Here is a 22,806-nt window from a genome sequence, read left to right on the forward strand (position 1 = left end):
TGTTAGTGGGATCACTAATCAGTGTTTACATGTTTCAATTGAATCATTAAATCGGTTTGTTTGGTATGCTTGCCTGAAAAGTTACCCATATACTCCAGAGCTTTAAAGCACCATCTCTAAATGAATTAAAGCATCTCTGAATTAAATATATCTCAAATTACCGTATAAAATGACGATGTGTAAAATGGCTTGTTGGGAACACAGATTTACAGCTGTAAACCAAGAATACAACAACAGCATCCACTAAAGTTTGGTTCTCAAACTGATATGCGATGTGTTTTGTACCGAAGGAATGCAGCAATAAAACATTTAAAGTGTCGGGCAAATCCATTCAGATCAGCTGTGGAAATGTGAACGACTAATAGCAATAATCATAGCCTACCTCTCGGAGTTGTACTCTCACTTTATTGATGGCCTTCAACCAGCGCACCCTGGAGGGAGTGAAGGGTAATGGCGGCCCGTCGTCATGGAAACTGAGGACCAAGAAACACTTCATCAACCTGTGAACTCATATTAACAGTATGTTGCATATATCTTTTGAATATGTACACGTTAACACTGCAGTGCCTGTTCAAAATAGGCCTTTTGCTCATATTGCTGTTTATAGCTATTTCAAGAACGGCTCGCTAAAACAACTTCACAATCAACACTGCACTTCCTTGGGTCCTCATCAAGTGAGAAGCACATTGGATGACCGGTTGGACACATAGTAAGATATCCTGTATGTTTTTTGTATTTTAATTTCTTGTATTTCTGCACCAACAAACCAAAAAGATTCCTTGTACATAAAAGCTTATTTGGAAATTAAAACAATTTCTGAGACTGAATGAATGAATGAATGAACTTGCATCCATTTTAAGTTCACATTACAAAATATTTAAACAATGTTTGAATGCTGAGCGAAGGAGCTTCCATACCGTTGAAGTCTAGCCAAGCGTCTCTCAGCGGGAGTGTCGTTCTTCTGGACCTGAACCACTCCCTTGGCGGCGATCCTCACGGAGGCCTCCTCCCCCCTCAGGGAGGTGCCGTTCGTGGGGTGGGGAAGTTCATTGACCGGTGGCGGTCCTCCGGTGGAGGAGGAAGTGGGCCGAGGGTCGTTGCTGTGATAGGAGTGGAAGGACTCCTCCTGCTCTGATCCTCCCGTGCTCTCTTGGCCCATCTCACTGAGCTGGGAGCTCACCTGGCTCAGGTTCCCAGAGGAGCCAAAGCGACTACTTTCCACCGGACTGGAAGGTGTCGGCGGGTGAGGGAGATGGCATAGTTAGAATGTTACACAGACAAATATTCAGGTGGATTGCACATTACAAAGTGGAACTTGTAAAGTAACAGAGAAAAGAAATGTAAAGAAGCTAGATCCTTAACCTCACAAGAATTCAAATTTTTACTGGCAAATTGTTTCACAATAAAAACAACTGCTTGGTCAATTGGACATTGCTCGTCTAAAGCTTATTATGTGAGGTTCAGGTTCTTTCGCAATGATTTCTAACATCCATACACTCAATTTAAAATATTAAGTAGAATGGAGAAGGAATTGTAAAATGAGGAGATGAGTTACGTTAAAAAACGTACACTGTATTCATAGAATCTCGGACAGTCTTAACAACTTTCTCTATAGAACACAAGTAGAAATGTTTCAATGACCAATAAGTCTGTTTCAGAATTAGCGAAAGAGTACTTTACTAAAACCGATAGCATCTTTGAAACTCAAAGATGCTATTTTATGTTATTTACCAATAACTGGCATTAGTCAAGTGACTCTAGAAAGTGTTTTACTTATTTGTCCAAGATAAAATGACGTATACACGTGTACATTTAGTTTTGAGATGTTAAAGGGTGATCTATAGATGAAACATGAACACATACAATGCGACAGAACTACACACAAAACTCAAACAAACAGATGGACTGCAGAACTGGACAAGGAATGCCTTTAAAATATCACCAAGGCATCATAAATGGTAAGGAAATGGGTATTGCCATTTATTATGCTTTTACTAGCCTTTTTGCACTCAATAGCTCCGTCTTGGACAGGGTGTCCAGCTGCACTCCAGAAGTGGGGCCCGCGGAAGAAGGGGTTTCTACAAGACCTTCCTGCTCCTTTTGGGAGGGGGAAGCTGAAGGATCTACTTCAGGAGTGGAGAGGCAAATCTGGGGGTGGGCTATAACACCCTGGCTACCTACCGGTTCCTTCCTCTGGGCAGCAGGAGTAGTAGGAACAGACTGAGTGTTTGTTGTGGTGACACTAGGTCTTGGCTGGGGTGTACTGACGGAGGGAGCAGGGGGTTTTGAGGACTCCGTCTGCCAGGGGAAAGAGATCTTGGCTCCAAACAAGGAGGTGGAGGTGGCAGCCGGTTGCTCTTGCTTCTCTGCAGCCGGACTTTCCTCTTGAAATATCCCTGCCGATAAGGTTTTAAATCCTGAGAACAGACCACTGACTGCATCTGACTGGGGCGTTGAGGGGGAAGCTGCAGTCTGTGCTGGTGTGGAGGAGAAAAGCGATCCCAAAGATTTCCCTGCCTCACCTGGTGTTGACATGAAGCCAAATAGGGACTTGGCTTGAGATGAGTCTGGATTTTGGGGGACCGGATCAACGGTAGCTTTCCCAGTATCTACCTTTTGGACATCAGGTGTTGCTGACATGTCCAAGTCTTTATTTTCAGCCTCACCAATAATCAGAATAGGCTTCTCATGTATTACCTCCTCCCCTTCGATATCACTCTTTTCTTTCACAGTGGCATCAGCCAGATTACTATTAACACTTGGAGGAACCACATCACTTACTTCTTTCGGTATATTTTCCTGAGCCTCAGTACTAACTTGATCTATTTTGAGTGGCACACTTTCACTTTTATTTTCTGTCGGCGGTGCAGCAGCCGGTGTTATCTTGGTCTCTGCTGGTTTTGGTCCTTGTGGGTCTTTGGCAACGCCCCCAAATAAGGATCCACCAATTCCTCCAAGGCCTGCTCCAATCTGGGACGCTGTGGTCTGGGCGGTCGCCCCTCCGAACATTCCGCCCAGTAGAGACCCACCAGCTGCAGCTGTTGGTGTTTGTGCAGAGGAGCCCCCGAAGAGCCCACCCAGCATTGATCCTGCGGCCTGGGGAGCTGCAGGTTTGGCAGTTGGTCCTCCAAACATCCCCCCTAGTATAGAACCACCAGTCGGAGGTCCAGTAGTTTGAGGCTTAGCCTGTGGAGCCGTCCCACCAAATAAACCTCCAAGTAACGACCCAGAGTTTGTGTTCTGGTTGGTGGCTCCTCCAAAAATACCACCCAATAAAGATCCCCCCGTCTGAGAAGGTTGGGATGCTCCTCCTACACTAGAAGGTTTTGGCTGTTGTTGCTGCTGCGGAGTAACTGGTGCAGTTGCCGGTTTGAAAAGTGAGGACATAAACCCTGAAACTGCATCAGCTGAAGAATCAAGCATCGATTTATCTGGCTCTGGGGGCTTCTCTTGTTGTGCTACAACTGGAATGGTTGACTCAGACAAAGGCGTTGCCTCGTTGGATTTTGATGGCGATTGATTCTCGCTTCTTAGGTCTACCATTGGTTCTGGTTTAGTTGGCTCATCTGGCTTGACTGGTTGTTCAGTTGCTGTACCAATATGTACATCTTTAAATTGACCATCAACGGTTAATTCAGGTGGCTTGTCGGTATCCTGAACAATAGAAATGTTACTCTCAGGTTTAGTTGAGTTTGCTGCCTGTAATGCAGTTTCAGTGTCAGGTTGTTTGAGTGCACTGTCTTTCTCTTGGCCCACAGAAGATGTATCTGGTATTTGGCTCTCAGTGGGTTTTAGATGTTCAGTCACTGTGGGAGATGGACTTGGTCCTCCAAACATTGACAGCAAGCCTTTAACAGGGGTTTCCCCTGGTGCAGAGGGAGCTCCAGGAGGAGCCGGCTGGGAAGTCAAACCCCCAAACATACTCCCAAGTAATGAACCGGCCGTTTGGGGAACTGTTGTTTGGGAGGTAGCTCCGCCAAACATTCCACCCAATATGGATCCACCAGTCTGTGGTTGTGGTGTGGCAGTGGAGGCCGCGGTGCCTCCAAACATCCCACCAAGTACAGATCCTCCAGTTTGAGCACTGGAAGCAGCTGGAGCACTTCCCCCAAACAAACCTCCAAGCAAAGACCCAGCGGTTTGTGGAGTGGCTGCCTGTGGACCGGAGCCTCCAAACATACCCCCGAATAAAGACCCCCCAGTTTGGGGAGTGGTTGCTTGAGGAGCAGGCCCTCCAAACATGGACAACAGACCTTTAGCAGGTTCGTTTGAGGCTGGTGGTCTAGGTGTCTCGTTTGCAGGCGATGGTCCTGCTTTTGGAACATCAATGCCAGATCCAGCTTGCACATGTGTGGCCTGTAGACTTGAGCTGCCGAGCATGGAATTCAATTCTGAGGAAGTTGGTGGTTTATGAGGAACCCCTTCCTGAGGTGTGGGCTCTGGGGTTGATTCCTTTTTAATTGTGGTCGCATTGGCAGATGTAATTTGCTTCCCAGTAGAGTCAATTAACGGTGTTACTTGTGGTTCCACTGATGCAAGACCATGCTCATTTGAAGTTGAGATTTTACCCAGTGTATCACTGGTGGTTGGCACCTCTGATACTTGTGAGGGAGTTTGTTGTAAAGTAGACGTGAACATGGACATTAGGCCTGCTCCCGGAGTTGAAGTACCGGTGCTTCCAGGTGCTGGAGGTTTGGCGGGACTGGGACCACCAAACATTGAGAATAAACTTTTCGCTGGACTTTCATTGGAAGTCGACAAGCCACCAAAAAGTCCCCCGAGGACAGAATTGGCTTGCTGCCCCTGTGGTTGGCCTTGTGGTTGTGGTTGTTGTACACCTTGTGTTTCACTTTGTGATTGAGACGTGCATTGTTGCCGAGGTGGGGTATGCAATGTTTGAGGTGGCTCACTAAACATTGATAGCAATCCCTTTGCTGGTGATTGACTTGAACCAGAGGCACCTGGCAGAATCCCTCCAAGTATAGAACCAGTCTGTGTTTGGGGACCACTGAACATGGATTGAAATCCTGTACTGGCCGGCTCCTTGGGCAGAGCAGTCCCTTGGGATGGCAGTTCAGCACTAGGCTTGGTTTGAGCTTGGGCCGGGATGGGACTTTGGTTTCCAAACATTGACATTAAACTTTTACCAAAAGATTCTTGCGGAGGTACTTGGGGACTAGTGCCTGCAGCAGGTGTTGTAGCTGATGGCGCAGCCTGGGCGGAACTCGGACCACTGAACATTGATAATATACTTTTGCCGAGTGATTCTTCTTGATTTGCTTGGGGAGTAGCTTGGGGAGTAGATTTGAGAGTAGCTTGAGGAGCAGCTTGGGGCGTAGATTGGGGAGTAGCTTGAGAAGCAGCTTGGGGAGCAGGACGTGAAGCAGCCCGTGAAGCTTCATTTGGTGAAGGTGCTTGTGATGCAGGCCCAGTTTTAGAAGCAGGTTGTGCAGGACTCGGGCCAGTAAATAAGGATAAGAAGCTTTTACCAATTGATTCTTCTTGTGGAGCCTCTGGAGCTGCAACCGCTGAAGATGACGGACCAGCTTGAGCAGCTGGAGATGTTCCTGACAGCATTTCGCCAATGGAAAATCCAAACAGTCCACCAGTTGATTTGGGTACTGGTTCTTGTTTGGTCTGTCCTGTTGGTGGCATTGTTTGGGATCTGCCTGGCCCAGGACCTTGGGCAGAATTAGAAGTAAATACTTGTGACACACTTTTGATTGGTTGCTGAATCGGAGATGACCGAGAGGATGAACTCTGATCCATTGTCTGTTGTCGCTGTAAACCCTTCGGTCTAGATGCCGTTGTCAAAGAACTCTCCGGTACAGTGGGTTTTGGTTGGGGTTGCGATGTTGATGAGGTGTCAGAACCAAAAAGGCTGCCTAAGGATCCAAACAGATTTGATACTCCTGTCGCCTCTGTGTTAGCTGTGACAGGCAAGGTACCAGTGTAACCAATTTTATTCTGCTGATCAGGGGGCTCTGGTTTGGGTTCTTCTATTCCTACTGCAGTCTTGAACATGCTCATAAATCCTGCTTGTGGTTGTTCCTTTGGTTTCTCTACTTTGATTACTTCAGCTGGCTTCGGTTGCGTCTGTGTCAGTTGTCCAGATTTGTTTAGGGAATCCCTTGAGCCAAATGGTCCAGAGACCGGTTGTTGAACCACTGGGGATGCTTGCTGTGACATTGTGGACTGTCGTGCAAGTCTAGGTTTCTGTGCAGTAGTCTGGGAAGGTTCTTGAGTTGGACTAATTTGACTAGCTGTTGGAGATGTGGGCAACATTCTTGAGCGACGGGTAGATGTGATCTCAGATTTTTGTTCGGCACTTTGTGGTTGTGCCACAGGGGTAGTAGAATCATCTTTAACTATCTTTGACCTAAGGCTCTGCAGACCCAAAGATATAATGCTTTTAGGCTGTTCAGTGGATTTCGATTTTGCTGTTCCTTGCTGCTCTTGGGAGACAATGCTAGAGTCTGGCTGAGATGACTTTGTCACAAAGGATGATACGAGAGAGGATATGTGTCCACGGTTAGGCTGTTGTTGACCGGGGGTAACTCTCTTCCTCCATTCCTCCTCTGATGTATCTTTTATGTGCTTCACAGTCACAGCACCAGATGACCGTCGCCGTTGGCCAGGTTGATAACAGTTGTTAGGGAACTGCTGATTTGGACATGCTGTAGGGGTAGAGCTAAGTGAAACAGCAACCTTTTGGGCAAGAAGACTCTTTGTTTCTTGATTGTTCCAACAAGGGCCTGAGTACTGTTTATTTTGACAGGAGAGGTCCATGACATTTGTGTAGGGGTCCTCATTAATGTATCTCGCCTGTCTGGGATCCATCCTGACTTTGTTCAAGCTGTACGATGCCAGGTCTCCAATGAGCTCTCCCTGCGGCGCAAATGAATTTTCAAACATTTCCGAGAAACGTTCAAGGTTCAAATTCATGATCTGATTTCCCTTTCTATATGCAGCTGATAAATCTACTGGTGCATTCAGAAGCTGTGAATGATTCTGGTCTTGTCCGGGTAACCAGAGAAGCTCGTCTTCATTGTACAGGGGAACTTTAAAGCCACACACCGACACCTGTTCGTTGTCCAACCAAGCACTAGGAAAGCCCTCCACTGGCTGCACACCTTCCAAAGGCTTTCCTTCAGGGGCGCAGGCGTAGACAAACTCCCCGGCTGCATCGGTGAGCAAGGTGTAGATGTATTCATGGTCGGTGTAAACGAAGTAGCCACAATCACCTTCCTCTGCTGGCCACCACATGCCTTGCTCCAACAATGCAAGCCATTGCTGGTACCACTCGATATCTTCAAGATACGCGGGGTCCTCAAACTCACTGGAGGAACGTGGAGGGAAACTTGATTCTGTTTTATTTGAATTATATTTGCTCTGATGAATCACTCCGTTAGCCGGGACATTGTGGAAACCATTGGTTCCATGTTGCCAATTTGCAGAGTAAGATAGGCTTGGTGGGGTCTCCTCGTAAAAACCTTCATAGTATGAAACTCCACTTAGACTGTAAGAGCTATCATTATTAAATGAGTGCCATTTCCCAAGTTTGGCATTACCCTCTCTTGTAGTTAAGTTTAATGCACTCTCCTCCCTGTTTGCATATTGTAAGTCGTCATAGCTGTTCCACGGTTTATTTTTGCCATATGGGTCATTATTGAAACCTTGGCTTCCTTGGAATTGATGAAGCTCATGCTGCTCTGGTTGGAAATTAACTCCTTGGCTTGGTTGCAGTTGAGCTGCATTAAGCTGGTTCATATTGGAGGGGTTACACTGGAGAGAGAGGTTCTGTAATGATTCCCTTTGGCTCCACTGTCCATTAACTTGGTCTGGGACATGTTGATAATTCTGGGACTCACTCTGAAACTGCTGCCAAAGAGCAGACTGCTGGATCCAATGATTTTCATCATCATAAGTGGGGCTTATTGCATACGGTGACAGCTGACCTTCATACAAAGAAGAACTGCTTCCCCTGATGCATTGCTCCATTGGTACGAGAGCGGGATTTGAGTAGCCCTGTGAAAGGCAGGGGATATTACTGGTGCTGTACGCCATTGCCTGAACATAATGAAGGGATCCTGGATAGTATGAAAGCTGTGCTAAATTCCCAGTGCTGACTGAGGAGTACGTTTCTCGACCCTGGGGAGATCTAGAAAAAGTGGCTGAGGTCCTTAGGTCCAGACTCTCTCTGTCAATTGAAACAGGGGCTCTTACCAAAGCATGTCTGCTTTGGTTGGAATAAAATGCATTGCTCTGTCTGTCATCTTTTTCAGAATTAGAAGCAAGTTTATTTATTTCTGGAAGCACTCCAGAAGAGTATCTTTCAATGTTTTTCTCTGAACCATGAGCTGCTATTTCTGCTTGATTAAGTTGTGAAGATTCCCTGGATTCAATTTTGTTGAAAATCGCTGATAGAAATCCTTGCTGTTTAGCAGGCTGTGCAGGATAATTGTCTTGCTCCACCTTCTCTTGTTGAAGAGACTGATCGGTATCAAGGGAAGGTCCCTGAGTTTGAATCGGGGACTGTCTTGACAAAAGGTTCATTCTCGATCTTGGCTGCGGCACTTGCCCCGCTGATCCCTGCCCGATGACGCCAACATTTTCAGTTGGTTTATTCAACTTGTTAAACATACCCGAGAGTATTCCAGGCTGACTTGTGCTCCCTTGTTGTGTCTGAACATTCTCACTATCTTGGAGGGGGTTAATCTGCTGTTCTGCCTGTCGCTGTGCAGAAAAGGTTCTACTAGGTTGACGTTGTCTTGCTGCCATGTCATCTTTTGGTTTATTTGTTGCCATCTGTTCGCCCTGGCTGGAACGACTTTGTGCCATGGACCTTTGTTGAGTGGAAGTGGACTGTTCATAAACATTATCAGCAGAGGCAAACTTGAAGAGCCCAGATAACGGAACAGTCTGGTTGGATGGGGGTGTGCGTACTGGAAATGTTTGTTGTCGAGTGAAGTCCAGTTTGTTAGTTTGTTGCAGAAAGGTTTGACTTTGCCTCAAAGGAGTATGAAGATTTGAACCTTGAATTTCTTGTTGATGGTCGTTCTGTTGGTAATGTGCATCACCAGTCCGTTGGTGTTGAGACTGAGCTGGTGGACTCGGGGTCACCTTCTCAGATGATCCAAATTTTAACAAGCCTGAGAAGAGCCCACCTTGTTGTAATGGTACTTGTTGTGGGGGAGAGGGATGAGTGGCCTGTTGGTCACCAACAGGAGACCGTGGTGGTGGACCCTGAGGAGGTATGGGGTTTTGTGATACATTTTCATTTGATGAAAACTTCAGTAGACCTGAGAGAAAGCCTCCCGAGGCTGGGGGGTTTTGTTGAGGGAGAGTTTGTTGGTTGACGTGCTGGAGATTGTTAGGCGGTCGATTTCTGAGGGGGTCTTGATAGTTTGAATTGTTAGATATGTCATTTGTTGATCCAAACTTAAGAATCCCAGATAGAAGTCCCCCTTGCTGGGCCTGATTGGTTCCCGTACGAGACAGGTCATCCGTGGAGCTTCCTTTAAAAAGACCAGTTAAAAAACCTTGGGATTCAGGTGGTGGTGGTGGAGCTTGCTGTCGCATGTGGTGAGATGTGGCTGATGGTTTATGGTTCGCAGAGGGTATCGAATGCGAGCCTGCTGGAATTTGGTGTATTTGGGTCTGCTGTTGACCACTGGGAATGTTCTGGGTCGAGAGAGCAGAGTTTGTGTTAAAGATGGTTGAGAACCAACCAGTCTCTGTATTTCCCTGTGGTTGCGATGTTGGGGCGGTAATAGAAGAAGTATGAGTTGAAGGATCTGACATCCCTGATGGTAAAGGAGTCGGGGGATTTGGGTTTCGGGCACTAACATCTTCACTGGATGCAAACTTAAGGAAACCTGACAGGATTCCTCCCTCTGCGTTGGGGGGTTGGGGATGGGATACATTTCCAGAAGAACCGAAAGGTCTACTACTGGAGGTGGATGGCTGTTCCACAGTCCGGACATCTTCTGCTGATCTAAACACGGGGTAGACTGCCACTGGTGGTGGACCCTGAGGAGGAATAGGTGCTGCAGGTGTTAACAATGTGCTTAGAGCCTTCAGGCCAAAGAAGGTTGAGTTGACCGGTTCGGAATGCACAGTTGACTTTCCGGGCACCGATCCTTGTGAATGTTGTTGCTTGAAAGCCATTTGGTTATGCCTCTCATTCCTCCATCTTTCTCTATCAATTTGTTTCATCGTCTCTTTGTGTTTTTCTTCCCCTCTGGTCTGTTCGCCTCCGTTCATATGTTTTTCATCCCCATGTGCATTGTTTTGAAATCCATTCTTCAGTGGCGGCTGTTTTCTATCTGGCATTGGTGCATCAGGTCCAGAAAACAGCTTCAACGGGTTCAATTTCCCCAAAACAGTCCCCCCCGTGTCAGGTTGAGGTTTATCAGCAAATTCTTGAACTGTCTCAACTAATCTAATTTCACTCTGAGAATTGACTTTAGCATTGTTTCTGTCCTTATTATTAATGTGAGGTTTTATGTCACTTTGAGAAGGAAGAGAACTCACAGATTTGTCTGGAGAATTTTCTACTGGCGATACCATAGCTACTGGAGCTGCACTGGTTGATTTTGGAATAAAGGAGAAGAATCTGGAGATACTAGATGGTTGTGGGGGCTGAGCAGTTTGCGGTGCTACAGAACCAGATACCTGCAGTTTTGGACCGGTACTAACTTTATCTGTGATGGAACTAAACAAAGAGCTCACAACGTTTTTAACACCTGAAATTCCTGGCTCAGAGTTTGTCTGCGTTTGAGTCTCAGCTTTGAGATCTTTCGGCGAGCCGTTTGGTTCATCTCCAAGGGAGTCGGTCCGGTTGCTTCCGACTGAAGAAAGTCTGGATTTGCTTGTTCTTGGGAGGGAACCGTACTTGCTAATTTCTTCCTCTTTTTCCGCGAGGTACTCTGAAACGGTTTCGACTAGACATTGCAGCTCATCCATTGGGTCCACAAATTCGTCGCCAGGCTCCTCCAACGGAGACAGCAGAGCCTCCGGAGTCCATCCTCCCAGCTTGCCTTTACCTGCCCTCTTATCCAGATGGCAATGCGGAGCATCCGCGGGATGTCCAAACGATAAAGAATACCTGTCCAGGCCATGACCTCTGTCGTTTGACAACTGGAGGTCATCTGCCAAAAAGTCAATGGCTTCCATATCCGTTTCAATTGGGTAGTTTCTGTTCGGGCCTTCAAAGTCCTCATAGCTGAACCCTGCCCTGAGTCTGGCAGCTTCTTGCTCTTTATAAGCCATGTAGTTCTCCAACGTGTGCTCCAGCTCGTTCTTTGCCCACATCCGGGTCTTGTACAGAAGCCTGTTCCCGTACGGCCGGAGACACGGGGTCATCTGCTCCTCCTCCTCCTGGATCTCTGCCACTTTCATCATAACCAGCTCGCCCCTCTTCTGCCGCAGGACATCCCGGTCTGGGCTGGTTTCTCTGAGCTTCTCTGGGTCTACGGCCAACAACCCTTCGGGGTCCCGGGACTTTTTCCTCCGCCGACGACGGTCGATAGTGTGGTAGCCTTCCGGGTAGGGGGCCTCGACCGGGCGAGGAGGGATGCCGCTATGTTTGGGGTCGGTTTGATCGACGGCGCTGCATTGGGACTCGGCGCAGGCTCGAGCCATGCGCAGGATCACCGTGTCCTCTTCCTCGTCGTCTAGGAAGTCCCTCAGCTGAGGCTTTGTCTGCCGTCTGTATTTGTTCTGCAATTTGTCCACCCCCGTGCCCGAGTCTACCGGGATTATCCTAACCCTGCCTCTCTGGTTTAACAATCTAGTCTCAGTTGGGGCAAGGGTAATAATAAGGATGAAGGCAAAGGAAAGCAAGGGAAAGGGCGGATGCAGACAAGAAAAGAGAAAATATGGAAAAGGAAATGATGAGAAAGAAAGAAGCAAAATCAAGCAAAGTAAGCAGAGTAAGTGCATGCAGAAGTAAAGACAAATGCAGAAGTAAAGGCAAATTACAACATTGAATCAAAGATATCCAATTTGAATTGAAATAAATATTTAAAAGAATATATAGAAACATTAAACCACAACACATGAACTTTGGGTATTGTTGCTTAGCTAACTATGTTAGCACAATGTTTACTAAATAAACACTCGTTTACATCAAATTCACATCAAATTCAACAAATACATTTTCAGAATACATGTGTACCAATCAATGTGTGAACCTTTTTTGAGTCAGCCTGTCAGAGTATTGTGTTTACGTGTAGACAACATAAGTGCATGTTTTTATTCATGTACACTTGGCATTTTGGATATTTTTCTAATCCCTAGAGCAACAATCATGCATTTAGACACGTTTTGCAGCAGCAGGTTCAGGGAAAACCAACTGAAGTCACCACCCTGAGGACAACATCCTACCATAGAGATGCTTTGTCACGGAAAATAAGATTACGTTTTCAGGGTTCCCTCCATGACGTTGGAGGGCACAGAGCCAACCAAGCCAACCAGACTTGGTTGGCTCTGTTTCTGATCTCCTTCAATCTCGTGACATTATCCGAATCAATCATCATCTGTCCACACAGGCGCAGTTAATGCGCTGGGTCCGAGCTGAGAGCCACAAACCAACACCCAGACGGTAAACGCCGTCTTGGCTTACGCCCGACAAGCGAGTGAGGAAAAACAAAGCGACAACTTTAACGTGTGTAAACTAACACACATGACTAGAATAACAAAGCTGGTTCAAAAGTTTGGGGCTCCATCCAGCCAAACTTGTCTTGAATATCAAATCCACAACCATGAATAAAATAGTCTAACCGATATAACATTGAACATAACTAGACTAGAGTCATCACAGTCGCAGATATCTAGGATTCAAATTTATGGTAGCAACCATTAGGTCTACTCCTGCCACTAGAGAGTCGTCAGCAGAGTGATACAGTCTCAGTAGATACAAGGAGAACCCATACTAAATATCTTCAGGAAACAGCTGAAGACCCACCTCTTCAGGGAATATCTAGCCTGGTAACTTTATATTAGCTGCAAACGGTCTTTTGAACTGTCCTTTGTCATGGAAATCAGAAAGTACTTGGAAGTGTTGTATATATAAACTGTACTCTGTGATCCCCAGCTGGCTATGGCTTTTGTAATTAATTTGTATGCTTTGATACATTTCTTAAACCAAATATAATTAAGATTTATCTTTTAAGTTAAATGTTGTTGCTCATGTATATTTTCATTTATAGTGTGTGTGTGTGCATGTGTGTGTGCGTGTGCGTGTGTGTGTGTGTGGGGGTCGTTACAGCTCTGACTATGTTCGCATAGACTGAGTTTCTTAATTATTTTTTTTAATTATAAAAATAAAAAAAATAGACACAAGCACAAAATGCGATGGCCTGATCATGACTCATAAGAAGGCCGGGGTGTGTCTGACCTGCTCCCCGTTGGCTCCCGGTCCTCCATGTCGAAGCTGTGCACCGATTCGGCACAGGGCTCCCGCGGGTTCACCCCGGGATGGAGCTGCTGCTGCTGGGGGGGCTGCTGCTGCTGGTTGAGGTGGTGCTGGTGCTGGTGGTTCGGGGCCGCCCTCACGGTCGGCCTCACGGGGTACTGGTGCAGTGACGAGTTGGGCTGGGCCGTGGTGTGGAAGCGGGGCGGCGGCGCGCTGCTGCTGGTCTCGCTGCGGTAGTCGCTGTCATGGTCGTCCTGCGCGCTGTCGTGCTCGTCCAGCGCTGCAGTGGGGGTAAACACCCAGCGGGTCAGCTTCATGAGGCAGGCCACCAACAGGGCCATCGTCCATCGCCTGGTCGCTATTGACGACGGCGGCGATGATGGCGGTGACTGGGGGTTGGTACGCTCTCGGCCCCTCGGACCCTTGTGTTGGGGTACAGCATAGCTCCTCCGTGGGTCCCCTCATGAGCGACCGCTACGGCGATCGGGAAGGAGACTACGGAGGCTGCTACCCTACCGTCTCTGACAAATGTCAACAGCACCGACACCTGACCCTCAGTATCTACGCCTGTGTTTGCTTTGCTTTCCCAGCGTGTCAAAGGACCTATTGTTCTCAGCACTGTGGGGAATCCCTAAGCTACAGTGTGTGTTTGTGTGTGTGTATATATATATGTGTGCTCTTTGATACTTCCGTATAGAGGTGGAATTAAGTGATTACTAGCTAAGTTAAAAGGACACCAGAGTGTAGCCAAAGGGATTTACAGTGAATTTGTGATAGGTCATATTTGAGCAGGTAGGGATTGGGGCTGGTCACTCTAGGATGCTGACAGGTAGACTGAGGACAATGGGGGATCCGCCCCAGAACCTTTTGACTGGGAATCAAACCCCCTTGTCATGATACTGTCCTCTCCTTGTTTATATGAGTAGGCATTTAACAAGTCTGATTTGTTGACATTAATAAAAGGGGTTTTCTCCATGGCTTTGAGATGCACTATGGTTAATATTTGTATTTTATTTACATTTGCACTTCTACGCTCCTGAAAGACTTTGGTTAAGACAGAGGCTTAACACCACCAGGAAGTGGGGTTTGCCAGGTGAGAGAGTACGGTTATACGGTCAAAGGATATGCCTATTAGGATCTCAACAGGCCTTACAAACAAATTCAACACCCCCTGCCAGACAGAGAGGCATCACGTTGTCATCGTTCTGCGTCATATACTGTTATATATGCTATCGATTGTTATCTTTTTTTTTTGTATTGTTTGTTTGATCAGATACTTTTGTTTGTATTATAACAACATTGTTGCACACACCTTGTACAAACTCAATAACTCTATGTTGACCGTCTGTTAGCAAAGGAGAGCTCAATGAAAACATGACCACAATTAAACTGTCATAGCCTAATAAGAAAGAGGGTATATGAATAGAAAGCATAAAAAAGGGCAAATTCATTATAAACTCTTGTTACTAATCTTTGGTAAAATAATTGTTTTACGGTCTTATATAGTCAAGACACAAATATTTTATATTTACGTGACCACATTTTTAGACGTTTTGCAGTCTCAACACGGCCTGAGGGGAGGAGGAATACACAGATCTGGATTGGGCAGGAAAGCAGTCGCTGTTTGTTTTGCAGGACGAATTAAAGCGAGGGGTGAAACCATGTTGTCCGCCATGAGGACAAACCAATAAAAGCCTTTAAGTAAAGCAATCATCTTAATGCTGCCAGTGACATCATACGAGGAGGGGGCGGGTCTTCTGCAGCAACGCACAAGGCCTGGGAGAAACTACCTCAGACATAACAAGATGTACGGTCCTTGTTATGTACGGCTGAGAGTAAAAGGAAAAATAAAAAGGAGGATATTTCCAAGGTGACACCGAGCTAGGAAGGGCGGGGCAGAGACCGGCTTGGCGGAGGAGTGGTGTTGGATTTTAATGTTGCTGGTCCCTTGGCAGACAGACACACAGCCACATTCTACCCCTTCACAAACATCTCCTAGATATATTGGATTGGTGAATATTTGATTTGAACGTTAGATTAGTATCTGTAATATGTTGAGTATGTTTTATTATTAAATATGTCTAGATTCTCTCAAAAGTGAATGAAGGCTATGCATTTCAATGGTACATTTTTAGAAAGTAACATAATTGTAGGAAATAGCACTTGGCTGTTATATAATAAAGAGATAGTTCAAGGATTCCCATACGAGTTTAAGCTCACACTAGACTTTGAACCGTTTTATTATATTAAGTGATTTTATTCTTGATTAATTGAATTAATTCTAAATGATGAATTAGAGAGATGTCATCAGCGATATCGATCTTCTGAGCAAACTCAAACAAAGGATGTGCAGAAACAGTGATGAACAAATCAGACACATCAAAAGACAGAAAACAAAAATAACAAAGATGGAGGAGAAGAGGGTGAGCAGAGGGCCAAATGGCTAACGGTGAAGCAGGGATTTACCGATTAAACATAACCAAACCAAAACAACAGCCATTGGTGGGACATCTGTGGGACATCTTGGGGTATACTGTATATTTATTACTGGGAGGGGTGTGTTGGAAGGGGGGCTCAAGGACATGCGCAAGGTGGCAGCAGGGAAGGTCTTTGGGAGAACACGATGGTGGTCTGTTTTACATACTCTGAGTGTCAGCCCATCCGAAATAGCTGCCTGGTGTTGTGGTAGGCATGAGGCGTGAGGAGTGAGACGTTTGTTAGACCACATAACATAGAGGGAGTGAGAGAAAAGTGATACCGACATAGCACAGCAGGAGTGAGAGAAGAGTGACCCAGACAGAACAGAGAGAGGAAGTGAGAGTAGCTTGACCTTGAGGAGGAAAGTTAATGAGCAGAGTGGACAACAAAAATCTATATTTCTTTGTTTTGTTTGAAACTAATCACATTAACTTTTGTAGTTATTTGTTTGTTGGTATCTGTCACTGACAAAGGGGAGTTACAGTTAGATATATAAATGATGCAATCTTGGCTCAACCAAAATGTTAATGAAAGAAGAACAAACTACAATAAATTGTGTACGATCATATGAAAAACAAACCAAACAAAATACAAATAAAGATAGGGAAAAGTCTAGTGCTCCAACTCCAACATTTTTGGAATGTGAAAAATCGAGCTTATGTATGCTTCGATAGGTGGGGATTTTAAACCATACAGTTTTGTTAGTTAATTTTTGGTTAGGGATCTGAGCAGTTGTATAGTGGATAAATGGCGCCCTCTAGGGGCCAAGGGGGGTAATGCAGTGCCTAACTCACAGCACTGGGAGGCGGCGAGATGCAGCGGTCGACCAGCCACGTCCTCCTGGAGAGGGTACTGGAGAGAAAACAAAAGAAAGGGAAACATCAGTGACAAGCTGACACAGTCAACAATCATATATTAGAGCAAAACAGTAAGTCAATATTCATACAATAAAAACAAATACAGACAGCATTTGTATATGAAGAAAAAAACACACTGTCTGTATTTCATCAATATTCATATTTTATTTATTTCGTCTTTGTGACCAAGCCGAAATTTTTTCTTATTTGAAAAACAGTCACATTTTGTCATCATAATTGTTTGGCAATCCCAGCAAGGTACTGTGGGGATTGATGAATGTAACATTTATGTTATCAGTGATTTAGACTGCGAGATCCTGTGTGGTGTGTGGTGTGTGTGTGTCTGTGTACCTCCTCATGGATAGGCATGGTGTTGATGTCCTTCAGCCTCCCAGTCCAGTACTCTGCCTCCTCATCTGGGATGTCTGACACACACACACACACACACACACACACACACACACACACACACACACACACACACACACACACACACACACACACACACACACACACACACACACACACACACACACACACAGTAAAATGCGGGAACTACATCCTAAATCCTACCTCATCGCATATTCATGAGGCCTGTTTAATTATATGGGCCCTATAGGAACTGGAAGGTAAACACAGTTAAGAGTGAGTGATCCCGTGCAGTTTAAAGTCCAGAACAGCTTGCTTTGAATGTGAGCAACTATTTCCTAAGGCATTAAGGTAGGCGCATAAAACACACACTGGGACTGTTTATATGTCATAAATGTTTCACAGTTTCAATTTGAGACGACAGTTCTAATCTGATTTATGATGAACCCCAGGAGAAAGGTGGAGAGGAACGAGGCTGCTGCGTCGGATGTTCACACTGCACATTACATTGGAGCCAGCATCACAACACAGTCAGGGCATCGCTCTGGCCTCAGTGCCCAGAGCTCTTCCTACCGGGAATCATTTAAATAGGTAAACTAAACTCTGTTGGAAAACGGAATCATGAAAAAAAACCACTTGCAGTGGCAGAAATTAGGAGGTTGATGAGTTGGATGAAACTATTTGTGTCCCAAATAGCGGACATTGATAAACATTTTATAGATACACACACACATATAAATAAATATATACATATATACATACTGTACATACACCCACACCCACATATATCTCCATCTGTCAGATATCTGTTACCTAACTCCCCTCCATCCTCCCATCAACCAGCCTCTAAACACTGCTGTTCTACTCCCACGACGGTCGCCGGTCACGAGGTAGTTACCGTAGAAACACACATCAAACGGCCCACACAGAACAAAGACCAGGGGGCTTCAAAGTCTGCGTGGCCCGGGGAGGGGAGGGGGGGGGGGGGGGGGGGGGGGTAGGTTGGAGGGGAGGGGAGTGGGTTAAGCATTTGAGCCGCGATGATAGAGAGCTCCGGCGCCACCTGGAAAGGCCTCACTCTCCAGCCAGATGCTATGCTATCTTGGCGGAAACCAGACAGATTCACCACTTTGATGGATCAATGGGGTTAACCCTATCGCCAGTGAGGTTAGCCTAGCATCAAAAGGGCTAGCCTAGCGCCAAAGGGCTTAGCCTAGCAGAAAAGGTGTTAGTTTAGCATTAAAGTGATTATGGTGCATTTTAGTATTCTCTGCGAACCGACTCGGACGTGACGTTATGGCCACACGTGATGGCCACACTTCAAGCCTTTTATTATGTTTCGCTCCGTCGTTGGAGAAAAACATGGACTCCATCCGGAAAGCTGTTGTCGCGGTAGCATTGGCAGAGTACCAGGCGCTCCAAAATAAGTAGGCTATAGTATAGGCCATAGGCAGAGATACGGACGCAGTGAGGTATTGCAGTAATGCAATGAATGAAATTTACATTCAAACCACTAAAGCGGTCCAAACACAATGAAAACAGTTCATACTTCAAGTCACACTGGGCGCAGCCATCTTGAATTCTGTCTCGGAATCCATGCTCGGCCTCTGAGTTCATCCGAGCAAGCAAGTTTGCCGTCCGAGGAAAAGGGGCGTGTTCATGCGTGTCGCTAGGCAACGTCCTCGGACCTCCGAGACGGATGGATAATAAAACGCACCATTAGCCTTGCCCAGAAGGGGTTAGCCTAGGGTCAAAGAGGTTTTGTGTAGCGTTAAAATGTGTCAAAGGGGTAAGCGTGGCCCCAAGGGGCTAACATAGTATCAAACGTATTAACTTAGTGTAAAAAGGGTTAGCTTAGCATCAAAGGGGTATAACTAGCATCAAAGGGGTTTGCTTGCCGAGAAAAGGGTTGCCCTGGCGATAAAGGGGTTAGCCTAGCATCAAAGCTGTTAGAGCTGCATCAAAAGGGTTATTCTGGCAGACTGCGCATTGAAAGTGTATCCTCAGTGGAACAAACAGAGGCTAAGCTGCGCAGCTGCTATTATTAAATATGTATATGAAGGTATTGAATATAGTTCATTGTATTTTCATGAATCAAAGTTTGAACTGTGTCCAATAGTAGTGACATTAAAAAAACTGCTTTGTATGCGTGGAAGCTAAATAACAAAAATTTGTTGCCACATTAAAAGTGTGGCCATGTTAGGTATTGCTGGCCAAGACTCCACCAATCGTAGCCTGAATGCCATGACCAACGGATGCAGGTTACGGGCTTCCTTCCTGCTGAGTGAGATAGCGGTGGCATTTGCAAGGACAGAGGTGAAACAAACTGCTGGCATTTGTGGAAATGCCTTAAATGCCTGAAGGTTTAAAATATTTTTTTGATATATTATTCCAAAGAACGCATTAAAACTCTGCACTGTACGTTCCTGTATTTTCAATCGGATGAGGCAATAAACCCTTGTTCCCGACTCCCTTTGGTCACTTAAGTGGCCTTGGCTCACAGCTAGAGCAGGGGTGCTAACCCCGGTGTCCTGGCTCTGTACTCTGCACCTACAGTACATGGCCACCTGATCAACCCCTGGTCTCTGATTGGGAAGTTTGGAAAGATCCTCTTACTACCGCGGCGCTGTTCCTCCCCACCGCCTTCCTGGTTCCTACACGACCCGGCTGACCTCCTGCATCAACCAGCCTCTGCTCACTCCCATCAAACAAAACCTTTGAACTTTACAACCGTCGTCTGTTGTCGTGCGTTTGGGCTCCCCCAACCTCGGGCCGTAGCATCTACTGGGGATGGAGGCCCAGGCCTTTTGGGCTGGTACTCAGGCGCCCTCACTATTGAGAGGTGTTTTACCGAAGGGCAGCTCGAAGCGGGTGTCCAGCAGCAGCTGGTGGGGCGTGGCGGTCTTGGTGCCGTAGATCTCGTCCGCCTTCATCAGCACCTCCGCGTCCAGGGGCATCCACTCCCCCGACCCCTCCTGACACGGGACACAGTGCCGCGATCAGAGATACAGAGCTACATACCCTGGTCCAGACCAGCATAATGCATTTAGCAGTAATGTAGTGGTCAATAGACATTTAGCACAGTTCCACAGCCTTTGGATGGCCAAGAAGCACGAACGAAAATGTGACACAATATTACCAAGTTTTACTACTATAATAGTAGGCCTGTCGCACCAGTTACTCAAGTTACTCATGTGCGCATGTGTCAAGCAGCCTGCAGGTCACACACACACACACAACACGCGCAAACGCATACATACACCGCAAGCACGCACATACACACCGCATATACACACTGCACACACACGCACATGCGCACAAACATACATGGAATTGACACACACACACCCACGCGCGCACACGCACACATCGCACGTAAAGACAAAGGCAGAGACACACTCGCTGAGCTAAGACGTTATGTTTTAAACATAACGGCTCCGCCATCGACACACGCGCAGCGGTAAGAACACACGCGCACACACCGCAGCGACACTCGCCCAGGTAAGACGTTATGTATTTGAACATAACGGCTCCCCCATCGATCTACGCACAGGTAAGAACACACACGCACGCACACACACCGCAGCGACACTCGCCCTTAAACATAACGGCTCCGCCATCGACACACGCGCAGGTTAGAATACACACGCACGCGCACACACCGCAGCGACACTCGCCCAGGTAAGACGTTATGTTTTTAAACATAACGGCTCTGCCGTAGACAAACTCTCCCAGGTAACAAGTTCTGTCTATACACTGTATAAATTGCGATAAAAGAAGGGAAGAGACAATTTCTGCAGGTCGTTAATTTTGCCATATAAAAATCGTTAAATACAAACATCGCACCGACCGGCATATCAACACATAAGTCACGTGATCTTAAAGAGACAGTGTCCCTATAGCACAGAACGAAAACATGTCAATAACACAGTATGGTGAATTGTCTATGAAGTCAACCACAAGACTACACTTTGTTGCTCAAATGTAATATTACGCTCCACATTGAGCCTCCCCAAATGTCTTTAGATATTGATATCCCCCCTCCTCCCCCCTGCGGACTGTTTTAGGTGTTTTATTTTTCTTATGTTTTGTGTGTATGCTCTGTGTGACTGTAGGCTACTGCTGCCTGTCTTGGCCAGGACACTGGAAGAGATGTTTCATCTCAATGATGATTATTATTGTCATTTCATTTCATTTTTTATAGTAGTGGCCTTGCATTTTAAAATGTCAATGCACTTTTCAGCCCTGAATAACAGTAAAAGCTATTTAATAAGTGATTTACATGCATAGTATACTACACTTTCCAACAATTACCCCTGCTACAATAAATTGACTAATTTTATAATGTAATCAAATGCTCACACACTAGCTGCTTTCAGACACACATGCAAGTCCTGATATTCTCCTGATATGCCGTATGTGTGAATAACATATTTGTACCCTGAAATTCTCCTGAATAATACTACCCCTGAGGTAGTATTTTCTCCATAGGAAATGTCAATTACTTTATAGGTGAATGAGGAGTAGAAAGTCGTTATTTCTCACACCACTTCAGTGGGCGTGTTGCATGTCATTGAGTGGCCCCCTAAATGATAATCAGCCTGTTGCCTTTTGTTCGCTGAATGGTTAATGTTGCCACTGCTTTTAAGAGTCATTTGTGTTGAAAGAATGTTAATCATTGTTAAAATATAGGCAAAATGTTAATATATTATGCGCTCAGAAATTTGATACATTATCGACCGGGGTTTCCACATTATTGCTATGGGTTTAATTACAATTAGAGGTTGAGCGTGTGCAATGCGCGCGCTAAAACTCTAGTTTATAAAATAGGTAACTTAAATAAAAAGCTATGGGGTGATACTGCTATAATTGCAGAATGCATTTAAATCGCGGGCAAATATTCCTTATGATAGGATTTCAAGATGGCCTTCAAAGTCCCATCAGGCATTTTTGCGTGGACTTTAAATGCAGACAGCAATTATAGAGCTATTATTGCATTTTTTGGCAGTTTGCCATAATAACACGATCATTATCATTTCAGCCGTTAGGCTAGAGATGTTGCGGCCGTTCACATTTGAAACAGTATATTTATTATTTTAGCATTTAGCTAAAGGCCACCCCCCTTTCGTAACAGTTGTATAGCATGCTAGCTTGATAGCTGGCGAGGTACCTCGTCTGAGTGGCAGATGGTGTCCAGGGGGATCCAGGTGGTGCCCACCATGGTGTCCCAGATCAGACCCTTGTTCCACACCTCCACGATGAGACCCAGGTCCAGACGGTTGATCTCACTGGAGGACACACAAACAACTGGTTATATGTTGCCGGACAAGTCTAAACACCTCTTGAGGTGCTTTGGAGAACAAGTATTGTATTTATTAATTAAATTTTCTATTTGGACTTTCAACTCAAATAAGCACGGTGAGAACCGTCAAATATATCAAAGCGAGAAGGAAACCCCCCCCAAAAAAAACAAGATGATGAGAGAGGTAGGTATGCTTCTTATGCATGGGAGTATTTTCTTCAGGCGGTTTCCCTGTTGAATAACTAAAAGTGCGCCAACAGAAAAATTCCACCATGGATGCAATAAGAGGACTGGTGTGATAAACAAAAATAGGCTGTTGCCTCTGCCATATCCTATAACATTAACAGTTGCCTTGGTGAGTATGACAAAAATACCAGAAT

General features: G+C 45.8%; 2 protein-coding genes across 5 annotated transcripts in view; both read right to left on the reverse strand.

The window, feature by feature from the left end:
• The window catches only part of LOC130372118 (protein unc-13 homolog B-like), an 83,576-nt gene that overhangs the window by 37,871 nt on the left and 22,899 nt on the right, over window positions 1-22,806 (reverse strand). For 3 of the 4 annotated variants that reach the window (XM_056577905.1, XM_056577901.1, XM_056577902.1), the window contains exons 4-10: window positions 22,295-22,412; window positions 19,976-20,099; window positions 17,107-17,180; window positions 16,693-16,750; window positions 13,403-13,700; window positions 918-1,226; window positions 383-473 (exon numbers count right to left, since the gene is read on the reverse strand). In XM_056577905.1, the coding sequence (XP_056433880.1) occupies window positions 383-473; window positions 918-1,226; window positions 13,403-13,700; window positions 16,693-16,750; window positions 17,107-17,180; window positions 19,976-20,099; window positions 22,295-22,412 (1,072 nt within the window). Of the gene's footprint in view, window positions 1-382; window positions 475-917; window positions 1,227-13,402; window positions 13,701-16,692; window positions 16,751-17,106; window positions 17,181-19,975; window positions 20,100-22,294; window positions 22,413-22,806 lie in introns of all 4 variants that reach the window. The other variant, XM_056577903.1, reaches the window with a different exon arrangement.
• Window positions 1,158-9,210, reverse strand: LOC130372117 (mucin-2-like). The gene has a single exon (XM_056577900.1). It carries the CDS (start codon window positions 8,839-8,841, stop codon window positions 1,984-1,986), a length of 6,858 nt encoding a protein of 2,285 aa, XP_056433875.1. The 5' UTR covers window positions 8,842-9,210; the 3' UTR covers window positions 1,158-1,983.

This window comes from Gadus chalcogrammus, chromosome 19, assembly GCF_026213295.1.
Source record: "Gadus chalcogrammus isolate NIFS_2021 chromosome 19, NIFS_Gcha_1.0, whole genome shotgun sequence".
In the NCBI taxonomy this organism is placed as follows: domain Eukaryota; kingdom Metazoa; phylum Chordata; class Actinopteri; order Gadiformes; family Gadidae; genus Gadus; species Gadus chalcogrammus.